This window comes from Aegilops tauschii, chromosome 1 (genome assembly GCF_002575655.3).
Source record: "Aegilops tauschii subsp. strangulata cultivar AL8/78 chromosome 1, Aet v6.0, whole genome shotgun sequence".
Lineage (NCBI taxonomy): Eukaryota > Viridiplantae > Streptophyta > Magnoliopsida > Poales > Poaceae > Aegilops > Aegilops tauschii.
The window spans coordinates 406855299-406873753 of NC_053035.3; the positions used below are offsets into that span (position 1 = coordinate 406855299).

At 45.1% G+C, this 18455-nt stretch overlaps 1 protein-coding gene and 1 long non-coding RNA gene across 3 annotated transcripts; one reads left to right on the forward strand and one right to left on the reverse strand.

Annotated features, from left to right (window-relative positions):
- The first annotated feature begins 6892 nt into the window (after positions 1 to 6892).
- On the forward strand, positions 6893 to 11788 carry LOC120970869 (uncharacterized). The gene is made up of 2 exons (XR_005765414.3): positions 6893 to 11064; positions 11513 to 11788. It is a non-coding gene; the product is annotated as an uncharacterized lncRNA (long non-coding RNA).
- Positions 11789 to 13785: 1997 nt separating this feature from the next.
- On the reverse strand, positions 13786 to 16609 carry LOC109752173 (uncharacterized). 2 transcript variants are annotated; one of them, XM_020311058.4, is made up of 3 exons: positions 16357 to 16609; positions 15904 to 16198; positions 13786 to 15411 (listed from the first exon to the last, which is right to left on the reverse strand). In XM_020311058.4, exons 2-3 carry the CDS (start codon positions 15946 to 15948, stop codon positions 14161 to 14163), a joined length of 1296 nt encoding a protein of 431 aa, XP_020166647.1. In that variant the 5' UTR covers positions 15949 to 16198; positions 16357 to 16609; the 3' UTR covers positions 13786 to 14160. The 2 variants fall into 2 exon arrangements, with proteins under 2 accessions (XP_020166647.1, XP_020166648.1); XM_020311059.4 differs by having other exon boundaries at positions 15904 to 16136; positions 16357 to 16572.
- Positions 16610 to 18455: the final 1846 nt, after the last annotated feature.

The following is an 18455-nucleotide window of genomic DNA, read 5'->3' on the forward strand; positions in this document are numbered from 1 at the left end:
GGTCAAAACATCGGTCTATACCTCAGGGGGGCATTGTAAAATATTCTTTTTCCAAAATTTCTTTCATAGGAATGATTGGCACATGTGGGTCACCATGTTCAAGAAAGTTTGTGTGATTTGGAGGTGGTGGGAAAAATCACATTTGTTCAAAAACTAGCTTAAGTTAGACCAAATGGCCCCTCCGGAATGCAGTCATTTTTTCGACCACCTCCAAATCACCTCAACTTTGGCACACATGATCTCTTGCACAAACAAAGGTAGGTTTCCAAGGTTTTATATTTTTTTGATTTTTTTATTAATTTATAATGCCCTCTAGACTGACTGGTCAAAACATCGGTCTATACCTCAGGGGGGCATTGTAAAATATTCTTTTTCCAAATTTTCTTTCATAGGCATGTTTGGAACATGTGGGTAACCATGTTCAAGAAAGTTTGGGTGATTTGGAGGTGGTGGGAAAAATCACATTTGTTCAAAAACTGGCTTAAGTTAGACCAAATGGCCCCTCCGGAATGCGGTCATTTTTTCGACCACCTCCAAATCACCTCAACTTTGGCACACATGATCTCTTGCACAAACAAAGGTAGGTTTCCAAGGTTTTATATTTTTTTGATTTTTTATTAATTTATAATGCCCTCTAGATTGACTGATCAAAACATCGGTCTATACCTCAGGGGGGCATTGTAAAATATTCTTTTTCCAAATCTTTTTTCATAGGCATGTTTGGCACATGTGGGTCACCATGTGCAAGAAAATTTGGGTGATTTTGAGGTGGTGGGAAAAAAATCACATTTGTTCAAAAACTAGCTTAAGTTAGACCAAATGGCCCCTCCGGAATGCGGTCAATTTCTCGACCACCTCCAAATCACCTCAATTTTGGCACACATGATATCTTGCACAAACAAAGCTAGGTTTCCAAGGTTTTATATTTTTTTGATTTTTTTATTAATTTAGAATGCCCTCTAGACTGGCTGGTCAAAACATCGGTCTATACCTCAGGGGGGAATTGTAAAATATTCTTTTTCCAAATTTTCTTTCATGGGCATGATTGGCACATGTGGGTCACCATGTTCAAGAAAGTTTGGGTGATTTGGAGGTGGTGGAAAAAATCACATTTGTTCAAAAACTGGCTTAAGTTTTGACCAAATGGCCCCTCCGGAATGCGGTCATTTTCTCGACCACCTCCAAATCACCTCAATTTTGGCACACATCATATCTTGCACAAACAAATCTAGGTTTCCAAGGTTTTATATTTTTTTGAATTTTTTATTAATTTATAATGCCCTCTAGACTGGATGGTCAAAACACACGTCTATACCTCAGGGGGGCATTGTAAAATATTATTTTTCCAAAATTTCTTTGAAATTTCTAATGCCCTCTTATATTTTCTTTGAAATTTATAATGCCCTCTTATATTTTCTTTCTATTTTTTTGAATTTTTTTAATTTATAATGCCCTCTTATATTTGTTTATTTTTTAATGCCCTCTTATATTTGTTTATTTTTTAATGCCCTCTTATTTTTTTGAATTTTTTTATTTATAAAGTTAGGTTTCCAAGATGGCTAGGCTGGCCCATGCTTTTCCTTTTGTTTATTTTTTCCCTTTTCCTTCAGTTTACATAAAAATTACCTGAGCACTCAAAAAATAACATAAAAATTACATGACCCCTCAAATAATAACATACCAAAAATTCAAAAGGTATTTTTATCAAACGCATCTTTTTGAATATTTATATTATCTTTTCTTATAAATAAGTGACATTTTCAAAATTCCAATATGTAGGGTTATATAACTTTATTAAAAAATAAAGTAGATCTTATTTCAAATTCCTTTTTTTGCACACCTTATTTTTAACTAGTATTACATTACTCTTCTAAATTTACATTTAATTCCTTCACACTTTGATGATGGAATATTTGCTCTGTTATTGCTACATTGGTTCAAATGATGGAACATTTGATCTTTTTGCTTATTCAAATTATGCATTGATGGAATGTGTGAGGATGAACAATTATCAGTAACTTTACGAAACCCATGTACTATAATTCATGACAACCAATTTGGAACATTGCCAGATACAATATTTGGTATAATTGGCACATGCGCACAGCATGTTGCACTTGCCCACAGCATGTTGCACTTGCCCACAGCATAGACAAGTGTTGCAGCATGTCTGAAGCAACACTAAAGCGCCATTTGTGATCATTGCACCATCGAAACAACAAGTAAACATGAAGGAAGCATTCACCGCCAATAAAGTTAAGGCCACACATATATAGATAGCATTCTAGGTTACCACCATAGGTACCAGGCAGTTCACAACAGATCCAGTTCAGACACACAATACATTACATTACATTAATAGAGGTAGTTTCCAACCAGTTCAGACCCAGATGCAGCTTTCCAAAAGTAAAACATCATCAAATATACTGATGATGAGTACGGCTTCCAGCTTCGGATGATCAGCATGATGTAGGACTAGAGGTTAGGGTTTCTCAGGACCTTCAGGAGGGCAGAATGCTCAGCCCTGATCTTGTACTCATCACTGGAGATCGATGTAGCCCGGCAATGTTCCATCAGATGCTCCAATAACCCAGACCTGGGCTTGGGCTTGCTGCAGAAGGGGCAGCGGTACTTTTCCGTTCTCCAGTTGTGGTACATACCAGGTCCTTGGGCCCTGATCTTCAACACCACCTTCTCTTCAAACGACTCGACGTTCCCCTCGACCACATCATCTCTAGATTCATATTGCACACATTAATGACTGACATTAATACATTATGCATTCAAATACTATAAACACATAATACTAACTCAATGCACAAATAACATTTCAACTAGTCCTTACCTCATACGGCTGATCTTCATCAGAGTCATATGGGTAGAACCCAGTCTTGTCCCACTTCCTCTTGTTGCCCACAAGATCCTCCTCCTCCTGCTATATTGTCAAGCAAGCACATCAATTACAATGAATTGAATTGCAGTTCAAAGAATGTCATTACAGACAAAATTGTGAATGTGAACCACACTGGTATGTTGCAAGTGGCCAAATGCTTTCCTTATAAATACAGAATCTAAGCAATCAATCAACAGACAAATGCTTTCCTTCATAAATGCTAATGAAAATCTAAGCTGGATTCTTGACATTCCCTGGATTAACCCAACACTTTTCTTTTGAGGGAATCCCCCCCACACTACTTAATGGAAACATATAGTATATTTTGTTGCTAGGATCCTGCCTTGGAATGTTTACTTCATAGTTATACAATGGTGGCATCCTAGCTGCATATTTTTGTAATTCATCATAAGTATTTGCACAAGAGGAAAATCTCTGGCCAGGTTAATTTTATGAGGCTGGACAATAGGCCTGCCTACAACATTTGGTTTATAAAATTTTGGGCAAGGACAATATTTCAAGGCCATGTTACTGTTTTTGAGGCCACCCTTCTGCAATTGTAAAGTGAGTTATCTCTTAGCCCCCTAAATATAAAATTACATCCATTGCTACTAATTACACAAGCCAACTACAAATTTTAATATGCACAAATTACTGTTTTTGGGATAATGCAGCAAAGCTCCTACACATATTAACATAATGCAGTAGTTAATTAGGTACAACTTCAACTATAAATGCATACATCTCCAACAAACATCTAAAATTTCATTACTTACCTAAACAACAACAAATTATACTATAGATGAATCTTGTATCATCTAAATCAATTCATTGGCACATCAAAATTAATGCATTCCAAATCAAATATGTTTCCATCCAGTATCATTGAACCACAGATCAAATCAAATAATCATATATGTCTGCAGCATTGAACTACAGATCTAATAATCATATGACGTCTATCTGACCTTAAATTCCCCCTTAAATAAGGTATTCAACCTCATACTAATTAAAATCTAACAAGCAAAAATTCCACTACTAACCACTGAAAAAAACCCCAAGGTGCTTTTATCTGTGAAGCAACGGCATTGGAGAGGATGTTCAATGCTGTAAATATCTCTGAAGCAACGGCAAAATTCCACTACTAACCCAAACTAAATAAGCATAGACTGCCCCTTCCCCTCTCCTTCAGAAGCCCCAATCCAACACAAACAAATCCAGCCCTTGAGAAGCTCTTTTTGATTAACATGACAACACCCATTACATGAGCACATCCTTCACTATATTTACAACCAAACTAATGCACCATCTAATCACCTCAGGTAGACATTTTCCAAAAACACAAGGACATGCACAACCTATCTCATAGCCTCTGCCTGACAGGCATCAATCAAGCATCAAAGAACTGCAACTATGACAACATGCATCAATCAAGCATCTAAGAATTGCAACTATGACAGGCATAATCCCTAGAACTAAGCATCCATTTAATTAATCATCAAGCCAAAGAACTAAAGCAGGCACCAACCCAAACCAATAGAGAAGTATATATTTGAATAATCCATCGTCTAATCCTCAAGCCAAACACCTAAAGAATTGCAAAAATTCCACTACTAATCTAATAAGCATCTGAAAAAAACCCATCCCTCAATCCGACTACTTCTAACCTAATCTAATAATCATATGAGGTCCACCATTCTTGCACGAATCAAATACACAAAAACCCTAATGCAGAGAAAACCCTACATCCAACAAATCTAACCAAAAAACCTTCTGGCCACAAACCCTACAATCTAAAAACTACCACATTAAAGTGATAAGCAGATACCTTCTGCTCCGCCTGCTCCTCGCCAGAGCCGGCCTCCACCTTCTCCACCTTCTCCACCTCGTGCGCCTCGCCAGAGCCCGCCTCCACCTTCTGCGCCTCGCCAGCGCCCGCCTCCACCTTCTGCGCCTCGCCGGAGATCGCCAGAGCGGGCGCATCTGGCTGGACTGCGCCGCTGCAGCCCGCCCCCGCCTTCTCCAGATCTGCAGCGGGGGGAGCACCGCGCTGGACGCCGGCACGTCCCCTCACAAAGGTGCCCGCAGCGACCTGCCGCGCCTGCTCCACCAGATCTGCGCCCCAATCGGGGCGCTCGCCTCCTGCGTCCGCCATGGCGATGGAGAGGATGCGGTGAGGGCGACGAGGAGGTTGGAGAGGAGAGGGAGTGGGGAGTGGGGAGAGGGAGACGATGCGGCGGGGGGAAATGGTGGGCGATGCGGCCGGAGGTGGTTGCCGTCCACATTTATATGATGGGACGGTTTTGGAATCTACCCGTGACACGTGCTGCCCCACGCGCGGGCGGCTCCACGCGTGCACGAAACGCCCCCATATACAAATACGTATACGGCGGGGCATACGATCTAACCGGGCCCGTACGGGCCTTCCAGGGCTCCTCGACGGCTATACGCGGGGGCAACAAAGACGATCGTGCCCCTCGTTATGAACCGTTTTTGGTTCATCCTGGCCGTCGATGTGTTTTTTCACCTCGCGTTCAGCCCAGGGGGAGCACCGGAGCAGAAACGCCAGTTCATGTTTATGTACCCCTTTGAATCTGTATCTTCAGGGCTGTAATATTATCGTATACTGCTTAAACATGCATCTAGCAAGTTTGTTACTACTGTATTACCTATCGTCTCTGTCCAACAGTGTCACAAAAGAACAGTTTTCTCAGAAGAATGACAGAAAACACAGCAATGAACGTCAAGAAGAACAAAACCAGTTGAGAACCTGTTGTTTTTTCGCTTGCATGCTCGGCTGCTGCCACTTTAGAAGGGAGCTGCCACTTACGGAAGAAAAAATTGTGCGGACCCAAATAGGCCTAACAGGCCGGATTGAGAGCAACTCATGCTGACTCAACAAACTAAGCCACTAATTGATTGCCACTCAAAAAAGAAGCCACTAATTGATTCTAGAAATTACAGAATATTCAAACATACGCACACACATATAGCAGGCTGACGGCCACAACCTCGCACACGCACACACTCCTTTAAATATTCGTCTAATGTATGAGCTGCATCTCTACTCCTAATGGACGAGTTGGTTGAATAGTCCCCCCACTTTCGTCTGGGTTTTTTTCGACTGGTTTTTTTTCGTCCGGTTTATTTTCGTCCCACCACTTTCAACCGTTTTATTTCGCTGGTTTTTTTTTCGTCTCCCATCCCACCTGCCTTTTCGCTTCACCACCCACATAAAACCATCAGATTAGTTACCATATAAAAAATAAATCGCAGTCAATCAAGCATTGATGGGATATTTCCTTGTATTGATGTGATTTTCCCTTTCTTATATCAACCATCTAAAAAATAAATCGCAGCTTTCCTTTTCCTGCCAACCGACCGCGTCCCGCCTCCCTTCATCCGCCCTCGTTGCTCCGCCTCCCGCACGAAAAAAAACCCTCGTTTGACCTCCCCCAAACCCCGCACGATGGAAAAACCCAGCCGCCTGCTTCCCCTCCTCTCGACCGCTCCATAGATCCAGATCACGGCCCCATTCCCATCCTCCTCTCACGTCACGGCGGCCGATGGACTGCCGCCACCACCCTCCCACTCGCTCGCCGCCGCCGTCCTCCCGCTCGCTCGCCGCTGCCGTCGCCACCAATCCCGGCCATGGCGCCGTTGCTGCCATGTCGCCTCCTCCTTTCCCCGTCCACGCCTGCCCATGGCAACGGCGCCCCGCTCATGTATCGCGCGGTGAGGTTTGGTGTGGCGCGACCACGATCCAGTAGGGATCTCACCGCGTACCCGTCCTCTAGGATGGGTGTTGCCTCCGTGGCGAATGGGATCGAAGGGAGGGACTACTTCGTCGTCAAGGTCGGCGAGGCAGCGGCCGATGGGGAGCCGGTTGTGAACACGGGAGTTCGTCTCCATGGAGGATGCGGCCGTGGAGGTCGGATGTGAAGCAACCCCACTCGCCGGTGGAGGAGGCTTGCCGTCCATGTGCTCCTTTCCTCTCCCGGTCTCTCCATTCCTTGCCTCCATTACAACAGCGAGCATGAATGTGAGCAGGGGCTGATTTTCATCAATTCATTTCTCATATTTTTAGTTGCTTTTTTGAGATTATACAAGATGCTCCCGATCTGTTTTGTCAAATTACTTGGATCGTCTTATGGAATTGACAGCCATCGTATTTTCATCTCAAGTTATTTCTTAATCCTTGTCCCACTAGACCACTACATGTTTGGTAATGACGTGATGTTGAGGCGGCTAGGAGAAGCTCAGCAGCCAGATCAAGGGCTATCGAGATGGATCTTGGAGCCAAGTAGCAGTTCTTCTGTTAAATTTTGGTTATTATTTTTTCTATTGTTATGATTGTGGGATGGTTGATTTTTACTCGGTGTAACGTTTGCATTTGTTTCCCCAGCTTGTTGGCGTAGATGCGTGGCACTGCGGCAACTAATCAAGAGCGGGGGCAGTGCTCAGACGTGGCTGGGGTTTGACCTCGTGCAGCTCGCACTCCGAAGTAAAGAAAAGGATGTGTGTGTGTGTTCAGGACTTCAGGTACTGCAGGCATGCAGCCGATTCAGTTCTGCAGGCGTGTAACTTCTTGTTGCGCAATTTTACTTTATTTTTTAGTTTTGTCACGGCATTCTTATTATTAGCAAGGAATTTGAACCCATCTGCACACTAATTTTGGTGGACTGTTGCTGCTGTTTTGTAACAGTCTAGCTCGATATGAAGAACAAGAGATTTTCTTGTCTGGTAGATACATATAGAGGGATGAATAGTTGAATACAACCAACCTTGAAGAGAATCGATGACCTGATGTGAATGAAGCTGATAAAAATATCAGGCAAGCCAGGCGTACTTTGGAGTTTTTGTTATGCTTGTGGCTAACATTGTGTATGCCGGTGACAAATTCATTGGGGTATGTGGTCTACTTCAGCACTGAAATTGCACTGCTATTTGAGTGAGATTAAGATCTATTTTGTTTTGCCCTTTTTGTGTGTAACTCCAGCATTTTCTATTGCAGTAGCTTATTATTATTTTTCTTACTTTGCTTATCCGTAGTTCTTGATAGTACATAAAATTCCACATATCCATTGTAGATGGGATGTAAGGAGACGAAGATAGTGGGTGGAAGAAAAGATGAAATAGAACATAATGATGAAAAATGAGTGATTAAATGGTTAATAAAAATAAAAAAGTCGTCTGATATGCATGACGATCCTAGATACTATAGGTATGTATATTTGAGTTTTGTCACGGGCATTCTTATTGTTAGCAAGGAATTTGAACCCATCTGCACACTAATTTTCGCGGGCTGTTGCTGCTGTTTTGTATACAGTCTAGCTCGATATGAAGAACAAGAGATTTTCTTGTCTGGTAGATACATATAAAGGGATGAATAGTTGAATACAACCAACGTTGAAGAGAATCGATGACCTGATGTGAATGAAGCTGATAAAAATATCAGGCAAGCCAGGCGTACTTTGGAGTTTTTGTCATGCTTGTGGCTAACATTGTGTATGCCGGTGACAAATTCACTGCGGTATGTGGTCTACTCCAGCATTGAAAAATAACTGCTATTTGAGTGAGATTAAGATACACAGTAAGCTAATGCTGGTGACAAATTCATTGTGGTACATGGTCTACTTCAACACCGACGAGGACGACGGCGGGGACGACGACGGGGAACAAGGTACACAGTAAGCTAATGCTCCTCTTTTTGGGCTCTATGATTTGAATTTCGGCCTCCAGGGATTGCAGCCTCCTTCCTCCCCTTCTTACCTTTTTACTTGTTTCCATCTCGTGTATAGGAGAAGTGCGGATGTGATGGCGCCGAGGCAGAGCGGGAGGCCGGCGGCATGGAGATCGCCGGTGAGCTTTTTTCATCTCAGTTTTACCTCATTCTTACCTTTCCAAGGATGCGTGTGTGCTTTCACGAGTCGATGCATGTAGTTTATTATAATGTTTAATTCTATTCTTGATCTTTGTTTTCATTTTAGTATTGTTTGCCCTTCCGTTTTGTTCTTGATCGCACCGCCATACATTTTCCATCTGGCGTTGACCTTTATTCCTAAAACAATAAATGTTTATTGGATGGTTTGCCTTTTTTGGGTGAAAATAGATTGTTTTCTAAGTGGATAAACATGCATTTTTTTCAGATGTATCATGTCCATGTTGTACTGGTGACTTGGCATATTGTCTTTTTAATCACACTGCCACCTATTTCTCTATTCAGAGTACAGGGAGGAAAATATCAACCTCCTGCAACCAACAATGCAGTAATTTACTATTTTTGAGCTCTTTGGATATCATATGTAGATGTACATTTCAGTGCCTTTCTTTTCTGGACTACACTACTTTTCAGATTTCCAATGTCTGAATCTTCAGTACAAAAGATAGTCAAGCTTATATGGTGTTTCACAGGAGCATTGGTACCGATCATTGAGAATATACCTCTCCGCTACATGTATGCGATTGTCATAGTACCTAGGTTCAAGAAATGTTTTTCAATGGTGCTAGAGTCCGGGAAGTAAAAACTGAACCTTTTATGGTGAAGGATCATCGCGGAGAAGGTGAATTTACGCCTTAGCTTTATCTGTAACTGTTTCTTCATGTTGGTATTAAGCCGCCAAGGAAGTTTCAAGAAAAATGTGCTTTGAAGTACCATATTATGCAGTTAGCTCAGGGAGACAACGATACAGGTATCACCATCTTGAGATGTCCTCCTAACTACTATACTCATTCATGGGCGTTCTGCTCTATGGCACACCTGGAACGGGGACGATATTGTTTGATAGAGCCACTGCCCATTATGAAATGAATTGGACTGGATTACACCTTATCGTGTGCTTTATCAGGAGTTGTGTAAGTACTAATTATGCCAACCTGCGGCAACACTCTAATGGTTTTCTCCACAAAGGATGCCTCCTGGAGCTCTACTTCTCTCCCACCCCAACACCTGTATAGTATGAAAATCCTATTACTAAATAGCTTACTGTTTGATGCTTATGTTTGTTGGTGTAGTAATCATTTTTGAAGGTCCAGTCCCGGAGGATGTTACTCGAGGCTTCCGTATAGTCGAGTGATTTTGCTTTTGCATGCTAATAATACAATATAGATGGATATAATTAATAGTTCTTGGTGCATATTATTTTGTCTCAATACCATAAATTCAATGTAAAGGTTTGCATTATTATTGTCGAATCTAAATTACATCAAAGACTTGAACAGGGAATGATGCCTCTTTTAATTGATTGGTGTGCTTTTTAAACTCTCTTTAATGAGTAAATCATAGTGTAGTTGCATCTTATATTCTGTTTGGGCATGTAGGTGTGTGCTTCCTCGCTTTTCCCTTTCTTATAAGTTGTCCTCATTTTGTTGCTTCTATTTAGGTTTGGATTTTCTTCAACCCGCAAGGCCCGTCCAGTTGTGAGCTACAATGAATTTGTTAAGAGTTGGAGGAGACAACATTGCACATCAGAGCTACGCTGAATGTAGCGAGGCAACCACGAATTGGGTATGTTCACACGAGGGATGGGAGAGGAGAGGAACATTAACATTTTTCATGCTTTGGATGAAAATTTCAATTCATAGTTTCTCTGTACGTGGCAACACACTAGCGGTACTGATGGGCTTAGGATGAAAGTAGCGCCAGCAGAATCAGTAGGTTGGATGGGAAGGCGGTTGTTGCCCATGTCCCTTGGTGCGGGACTACCGTGGCGGCCTCACTAACTTGCTCACTGCGAATACGAGTTCGTGGGGTCGTGAGTTGCTCCAGATTTGTTTTTATCACTTTTTACAATATTTTTTATGTATCCCTAACTTACCGAGTCATTTTTAGCTTTGATTTCCCATATACGCCAGCCTGAATATCCCATGGTCAGCATATTTGCATGGTTAGTGAACATTGTCCCTTTCTTTCGTATTTAGTGATGGATAAAAAGTCAGAAATGACAATTCTACTGTATTATTCAATTTGAACTAATGTTTAGTATTTTATGTTGCTGATAGAAATAATTTTATCCGCTTGATTTAGGAAGTGCACATAGGTAAGTCAACATATTTTGTAGCTCTTTCAGATGTAAAAGCACATATTGCATAGGAAATTATTATCTTCGAAGCATACTCACATTTCACTAACAAATAGGGGGAGGTTCAGACTTCAGAGCAATGATAACAAGGTTTGTTCCTCACTCTTTTGTTGGAATTTTAGTTTCAAGTTAACATGATTTCTTATCAGCTTCATAGGTCACGCATTTGTTTAATTGTAGTTGATAGGTGATAAGTAGAGCCAAAACAAAATTGACCATGTTATTGTGGGGTTTGTTTGAAATCCAGCATAAGGAATTCTGGTTTAAGAAAAAGGACTTTTGGCCTCTTTAATTACAAATTGATTGCAACATCGTGTTAGTCATCCATGATCTCCAAAAGGATTTTCTACTAACAATAGAATAATTAGTACCACCAGTAACCCTTCTATTTACCCACCTTCAGGATAATTGTAAATGGCATTTGGTTATTCATGTATACCACCAGTAGGACTCATGATTTATGGACTGTCAATAGCCTCATCTGATTGTTTGATGTACTTATATCGCGTTCTTTTCATTCTCCATTTAATCTGGGCAGGGTGGTGAGGGATAGAACTGGTCATGTTGAAAGTCAGTTTAGTGCATCAAGGATGGGAGGTTAAGAGATTTGCAAGAGGTGATGGAGGATGGTTAGTTATTGTGGCTCATTATATAGTAGTGAAAGATGAGTACAAGCATAAGCTTATTCAAAATTGCAGTTCTTGATTCATGGGTATATTTTGTAATCTTTTTCATTTCTTCTAAGAGGATCAAATATGTATTTTGTTCTTCCCAATGTTCTGAAGGACGGTTTGCATTGATATAGTATAACATACATTTACAATTATGAGTGCTCGATACTTGGTTCAAGACTTCTTGAGGAAAGATTAGTTTGTGAACTTTGCATCTTTAGCTCTTCAATTAAAACCATCAATGATTAACGAGATAAACATTTATCAAGAAGAGTTTGGAAATGCTGAGTGGAGCGGAGGCAATGCAGGTGGTTCGTGGGTTCAACTATGGGTTGCAGGGGGCATCAAATTAGGCACGCTATACGTCCGTGGGTGTGTCCCGGATAATGACCGGTCACCCCTCGAATCGCCACGTCCATAGCCTCGATCTTCATATACGATACCCCAAATCCATACTATGCATGCAACGTGAAACAAACGACTTTGACCATCAACGAAACAAACAGACATATAAATCTACATAATCTGGACATAGATATCCACATAATCTGACATAGATCAAAAGAGCACCACAGTTAGCCGATGAACATAGTTCTAAACAAATATTACTAAAAATGGTAACAAAGTCGAAGAGAAGGATGCACTTCTTCGCCACTTCCTCGTTGCTACGGATGTAGCCGCCAGTGTAGGCGTCCGTGGCAGGAGAGGGGGGCGTCGGAGCCGTCAGTGATATTGGGGGAGTCAATCTAGCCAACCATCCTTCGAACGACGCAGTTTTGCTGCCTCACAAGCTTCGCTGCTTTCGCATCCGCTGTCGCCCTCTTCTCTGCCTCGCGCACCGACTGCTCGAGCTCGAGGCGGAGGGCCTTGGCGTTCTTCCGATAGATCCGGCGGGCGTCTATCTCCGTCGTCATCAGGGAGCTAGCCGTAGATATCGGGAGGACTATGCGACCGCCTCCTACGCCGGTGGCCTCTCCCTTGCATGTTGCCTCTCGCGGCGGGCTGCTGCTGCCTCTTCTTCGGACATCCGCGTGAATGTCGCCGGCGGCGCGAGAATGAGCACCCACTGATAACCTCTAGGAGCTATGGAGAGGAGGGTTAGGAGGGCCGCGGTCCAGTGGCGCGGAACTGGCCAAGCGCGCGAAGCTCTGTGCGGTGCCGAACGGGCCCGCGCTGGCATCCGCCCTAAAGTGGCGGGTAACAGGTGATGGAGTTGAGCCCGAGCTGCCGCCCATGTCGCTCTCCGTCTCAAGAATGAAGGCATCCCAGTCGTCCTCTTTGCCAGATCTGTCGCCTCCAATACCGCTGATGCTCGACATTAGGAAGGACAGGGGGATGGACGTGGAGTGGAGGGGAATCAATGGAGTGTGGATCGAAAGTGAAGTGGAGATAGGCTTTGTTCCGGGTGGAGATTTTAGTGGGACGGAGCGGAGTCGGTGTGGGCCAACATGGGCTGGGCTGATGTGGTGTACACGTCTGGGTGCGCCCGGGCCTCCCTATATTTTTCCCAGATTTGGGTTGGATATGATGGATGTGGGACTGCCCAGGCATATAGGGTTGTTATGAGGCATCGGCCAACATCGTTTTTTTTACCCGTTAGTGACCGAGCCATGCAACCAGGCATATAAGGGCGGTTTGGGGTGCTCGGGATGTATGTGCTCTCAGGTGGGGTGTAGTGGAGGTGGTTGGATCAACAGATGAAGAAAGAAGGCAAACATTTGGAGGAAGAACAACGGCAAGCGAGTTTTAATAAAGTCAACATTTCTGATATTGTGCGAGAATTTCTTAAGCGCATCAAATAGATCTTAATTTGTAACCGATTTTTAATTGGATCATCATTCTATATAGTATGCATTGTCAAATTGCCTTTTTGTTATCAATTTACATTGCAAGGGAAGTGGTTTAAACTCTTATCCGATTGTGATCGTGCTATCTTTTCTTTACATGTGAAATTGTACAAAATAATTGTTTACATAACTCCCGTAAAATATTTGAAAAGCCCGTGGCAACGCACGGGCATTCTACTAGTATATATAGGGAGTAAGAGTTATGACATCTCCAACCAAAATAACAATGCATGCCTATTCATTCACAGCTGAGCGTTACATGTACAAGCACCAACTGTTACCAACCGCAAACAAACCCGAATTGGAAGTTTGCATTGATCCAGAAAAGGTTTAGTTACAAATGAACAATGTATAGATCAGTATCCAACAAATGGTTCAGCCCATTACCTGCAACAAAACAACATACGAGGACACACATGAAGCAGCCCCCCCAGCCAAAACTGTTTTTCGATCTACTGGTGCCTCCCGTTCCCCATTCCATTTTCTTAACTAGAGCAGCAACACCCACTCACACTGGCTTACCCATGGGCGCGGTCTTTTGCCTGCTAGTAGAACAGTTTGCAGCACGTTATCTATGTTTTTGTGTGCCCTAGTGGCCTACTCAATGGAAGCAGAGGACTAAGTTGCAGAGAGGGAATAATGTTCAGTCCCCAATCTGGGTCAACATATCAGTGAATCCACCACGTAGGAGGGAACTTGCGCGACCGTGGCCCGATTGCTTGGCTGCCGACCGGCGGCCACGGCTCAACTTGGGCCTCCGGCAGAGTGAACCTTCCCATGTCACCACGCAGGAAGCATTCTTGGTCCTCGACGCCACGGTCGTCGTAGAAGAAAATGGACACTCCAGTGCGAAACTTGTCGTCGAGATCCTCAAAATCACTGGCATTGAAGATCCTGGAGCAACCACGCCCAATGAATATGAGCTTGGCCTGAAGGAAAAACTCATGGTCCGACTTGGAGCTGGGATCTAGCTCATGCCAGTGGAGACGGGGCTCCACATCCTCAGGGTACTCTGGACCGTCAGGTTCATCAACCTCGCTTAGCCTGAACACGCGCACAGAGGAAGTGGGCTGCGTAGGCTCATCTTGATACTTGAGCACCATGAGGAAAGGATTATCCTCCTCCATACCTCCAAGATTAACCAAATACCGCTGGACTGTCAAGTTCTCCGGGTGTTCCTCATCATATATCTCCCAATCCTTCTCGACATAAATCTCCAGACGGGGTGGGACTCCCTCACGGTTGGGATGAGCTCCAATTCTCTCCATGTTCTCATAAGAGTTGAGGAAGTAAAAGCTGCCATTGGAGTATACCACATCGTGTATATCCAGACTCTGCGATCGGATGAGATCCCAGTCAATGCCCGTCCAGTGCTCCTTGGACGGGTCCCATAGTGCAATGCCAGATAACTCACTGCCCTCGATCCTTGCAATCGCGCCGATGGTGTAGTTGTATGGTGGGTCCAGAACTGGCGACCCTGATAGAGCAGCTGCCTCAACTCGGATATATCGTGCATCCCCGTCCACCATTGTCGTCGTTGGCATCGGAATGCTGACGCCGGAGAATATGTTGAACAGCCTGTTCTCCAGTGGTTTATCAAGAGCGAGGACGAACCACCCCCCTTCGTAGGATCCACAGAAACTTGCTCTCTGCTTGATGTCTGGTGGGAGTCCGAGGCGCCGGGTGTTCCCTCCCTGTGTTACGTGGACCAGAGGGTGCTCTGGAGAAGCCGGTAGCACCAAGGACGGGAGCAGTGGAGGAAGACGAGGAGGGTGTTGTTTGATGAACCCGTGCCATTTCTTGTTGACCACGGAGAAACGGAGACGATCTACCGGACATGGCAGGCGGGAGAGCACAACGGGAAGCAGCTCGCGGGGAATGTCTGCCCATCCCCCTGTGAGGCCGACGGTGTCCGTGCTCTGCACCAAGCAAATAGTAGTAGTATATGGATCAGAAATCAGCAAATAATTCGAATCAGATGCTCGTACGAAGTATTTGGGACAGGAAATAATTCGAATCAGATGCTCGTACAAGTATTTGGATCAGCGAATAAATTCGAATCCGTTGCTCGCACAAGTATTTGGATCATCAGCAAATAAATTCGAATCCGATGCTCGTACAAGTATTTGGATCATCAGCAAATAAACTCGAACCCGATGCTTGTACAAGTATTTGGATCAGCAAATAATTCGAATCCGATGGCTCGCACAAGTATTTGGGTCAGCAAATAATTCGAATCCGGTGCTCGTACAAGTATTTGGATCAGCAAATAACTGGAATCAGACGCTCGCTCTCGCTCCTAGAGAATTCGGATCAGACGCTCGAATTCGAATGAGACGCTCGCTCTCGCTCCTCCTAGAGAATTCGAATGAGACGCTCCTAGAAAGAGAGAAGAGAGGAGGAAGACTCACATCATCAGCCGAACGAGCGCGCTTGCTCCCCTCTTCTGGATCCATCTCCAACTCGGCCGCGACCCCTTTCTCACGAGGCCCGCGAGGCAGGATGGGTGTCAGAATATATAGGGAAGAGACGGGGCGGGCTGCTGGCCTGGCCAGGAGCCGGGAGGGGATGTGAGGGGAGGGAAACGAATTCGGTCGATTCGAACTGGACTTCTCTTTTTGCTTCCATTCTGTTAGGAACTATACTGGAGTAATTAATTAGGTAGGGTTAATGTCGGTTGCGGCAACCACCTCTTGTAAGCGCCGTCTAATCACAATTAATGAGACAACTGTTCAATCACTTGCTTTCCCTTCTAAACTCCAAGAGAGGGTTTCAAAAAAAAAAATCCAAAACAGGAAAATCAAGAGGGGAAGAAGAAATGAATCGGAGACTCGAGGCGCATGGCTACACGAACAGAATCTTGCCTGGACGCTGGACGACGGAGGAAGGCATCGCCTGGCTTCACTCCCGCACTGGACCAAGACGCCGGCTGCAGCGGCTTCGTCCCGGCCGGCGCCGCCGAATCACACGCGCCCGATCCCTCTCGCCGGAGCAGGGCGCGCGGCACGAGACGACCACATCAGCGGCCTCTGGCGCACGGCGAGCAGGCCCTCCCGGCCGGCAGCGGCCGTCTTTTCCTCAGGACACACGGGAGAAAGATTGGGGATTCTTATCCATTCGGCTATTTATTGATTTAGCCCTCTAACTTTGTGTTAATTCCGCCAAAGTCCATGTGTTTCTATATGGAAAACGTTTACATCTGGCACGCCATACGAACTTTGTGTCGGTCGCGTGGATCGCTCTCATACGCCACGCGCACCCACCAACGACAAGGCGCCACCCGTCCTTGCGGGCCCACGCATATCCCTTCCCTCCTCTTATCTTCTTCCTGCTCTCGCTAATCCTCTCTTCCCGATGCGCGCCGACATGGCTGCACTTCTTTCTCCCTCGACGCTCGTCACCATGGTCGTGCACTCTCCTCCACTTCCCTGATGCTCATCGACATGGCCTCCTCCTCCTTCTCCTCCGCCATGGATGTGCCTTCCCGATGCGTGCCGACATGGCCGCACGCCTCCCCCTCTCTCCCTCGACGCTTGTCGCCATGGCCGCACACTCTCCTCCACTTCCCTGATGCTCGCCGCCAGGGCCTCCCTCCTCCTCCGTCATGGATGTGCCTCCCCCACACCTTCGTGTTGGGGAACGTAGTATTTCAAAAAATTTACCTACGATCACGCAAGATCTATCTAGGAGATGCATAGCAACGAGCGGGGAGAGTGTGTCAACGTACCCTCGTAGACCGTAAGCGGAAGCGTTTAGTTACGCGGTTGATGTAGTCGAACGTCTTCGCGATCCAACCGATCCAAGCATCGAACGTACGGCACCTCCGCGTTCAGCACACGTTCAGCTCGATGACGTCCCTCGAACTCTTGATCCAGTTGAGGCCGAGGGAGATTTCTGCCAGCACGACGACGTGGCGACGGTGATGATGAAGTTACCGGCGCAGGGCTTCGCCTAAGCACTACGACGATATGACCGAGGTGTGTAATTGTGGAGGAGGGCACCGCACACGGTTAAGAGAAACTTGTGTGTTTTAGGGTGCCCCCTACCCCCGTATATAAAGGAGGGGAGGGGGAGGCTGGCCGGCCCTGTAGGGCACACCAGGAGGAGGGAGTCCTACTAGGACTCCAAGTCCTAGTAGGATTCCACCTGGAGGAAAGGGGGAAGAAGGAAGGGAGAGGGGGAAGGGAAGGAAAGGGGGCGCCGCCCCCTTCCCCTAGTCCAATTCGGACCCAAGGGAGGGGGGGCGGCCAGCCCCTTGTGGCCCTTCCTCTCTCCCCACTTAAGGCCCATTAAGGCCCATTGGTTCCCCTGGGGGTTCCAATAACCCTCCGGCACTCCGATAATTATCCGGTACCTCCCGGAACTCATCCGGTGTCCGAATAATATCATCCAATATATCAATCTTTATGTCTCGACCATTTCGAGACTCCTCGTCATGTCCGTGATCTCATCCGGAACTCCGAACAAACTTTTGTTCATCAAACCACATAACTCATAATACAAATCGTCATCGAACTTTAAGCGTGCGGACCCTACGGGTTCGAGAACTATGTAGACATGACCGAGACACATCTCCGGTCAATAACCAATAGCGGAACCTAAATGCTCATATTGGCTCCTACATATTCTACGAAGATCTTTATCGGTCAAACCGCATAACAACATACGTTGTTCCCTTTGTCATCGGTATGTTACTTGCCCGAGATTCGATCGTCGGTATCATCATACCTAGTTCAATCTCGTTACCGGCAAGTCTCTTTACTCGTTCCGTAATGCATCATCTTGTGACTAGCTCATTAGTCACATTGCTTGCAAGGCTTATGTTGATGATCATTACCGAGAGGGCCCAGAGATACCTCTACGATACACGGAGTGACAAAATCCTAATCTCGATCTATGCCAACTCAAAAAACACTATCGGAGACACCTGTAGAGCATCTTTATAATCACCCAGTTACGTTGT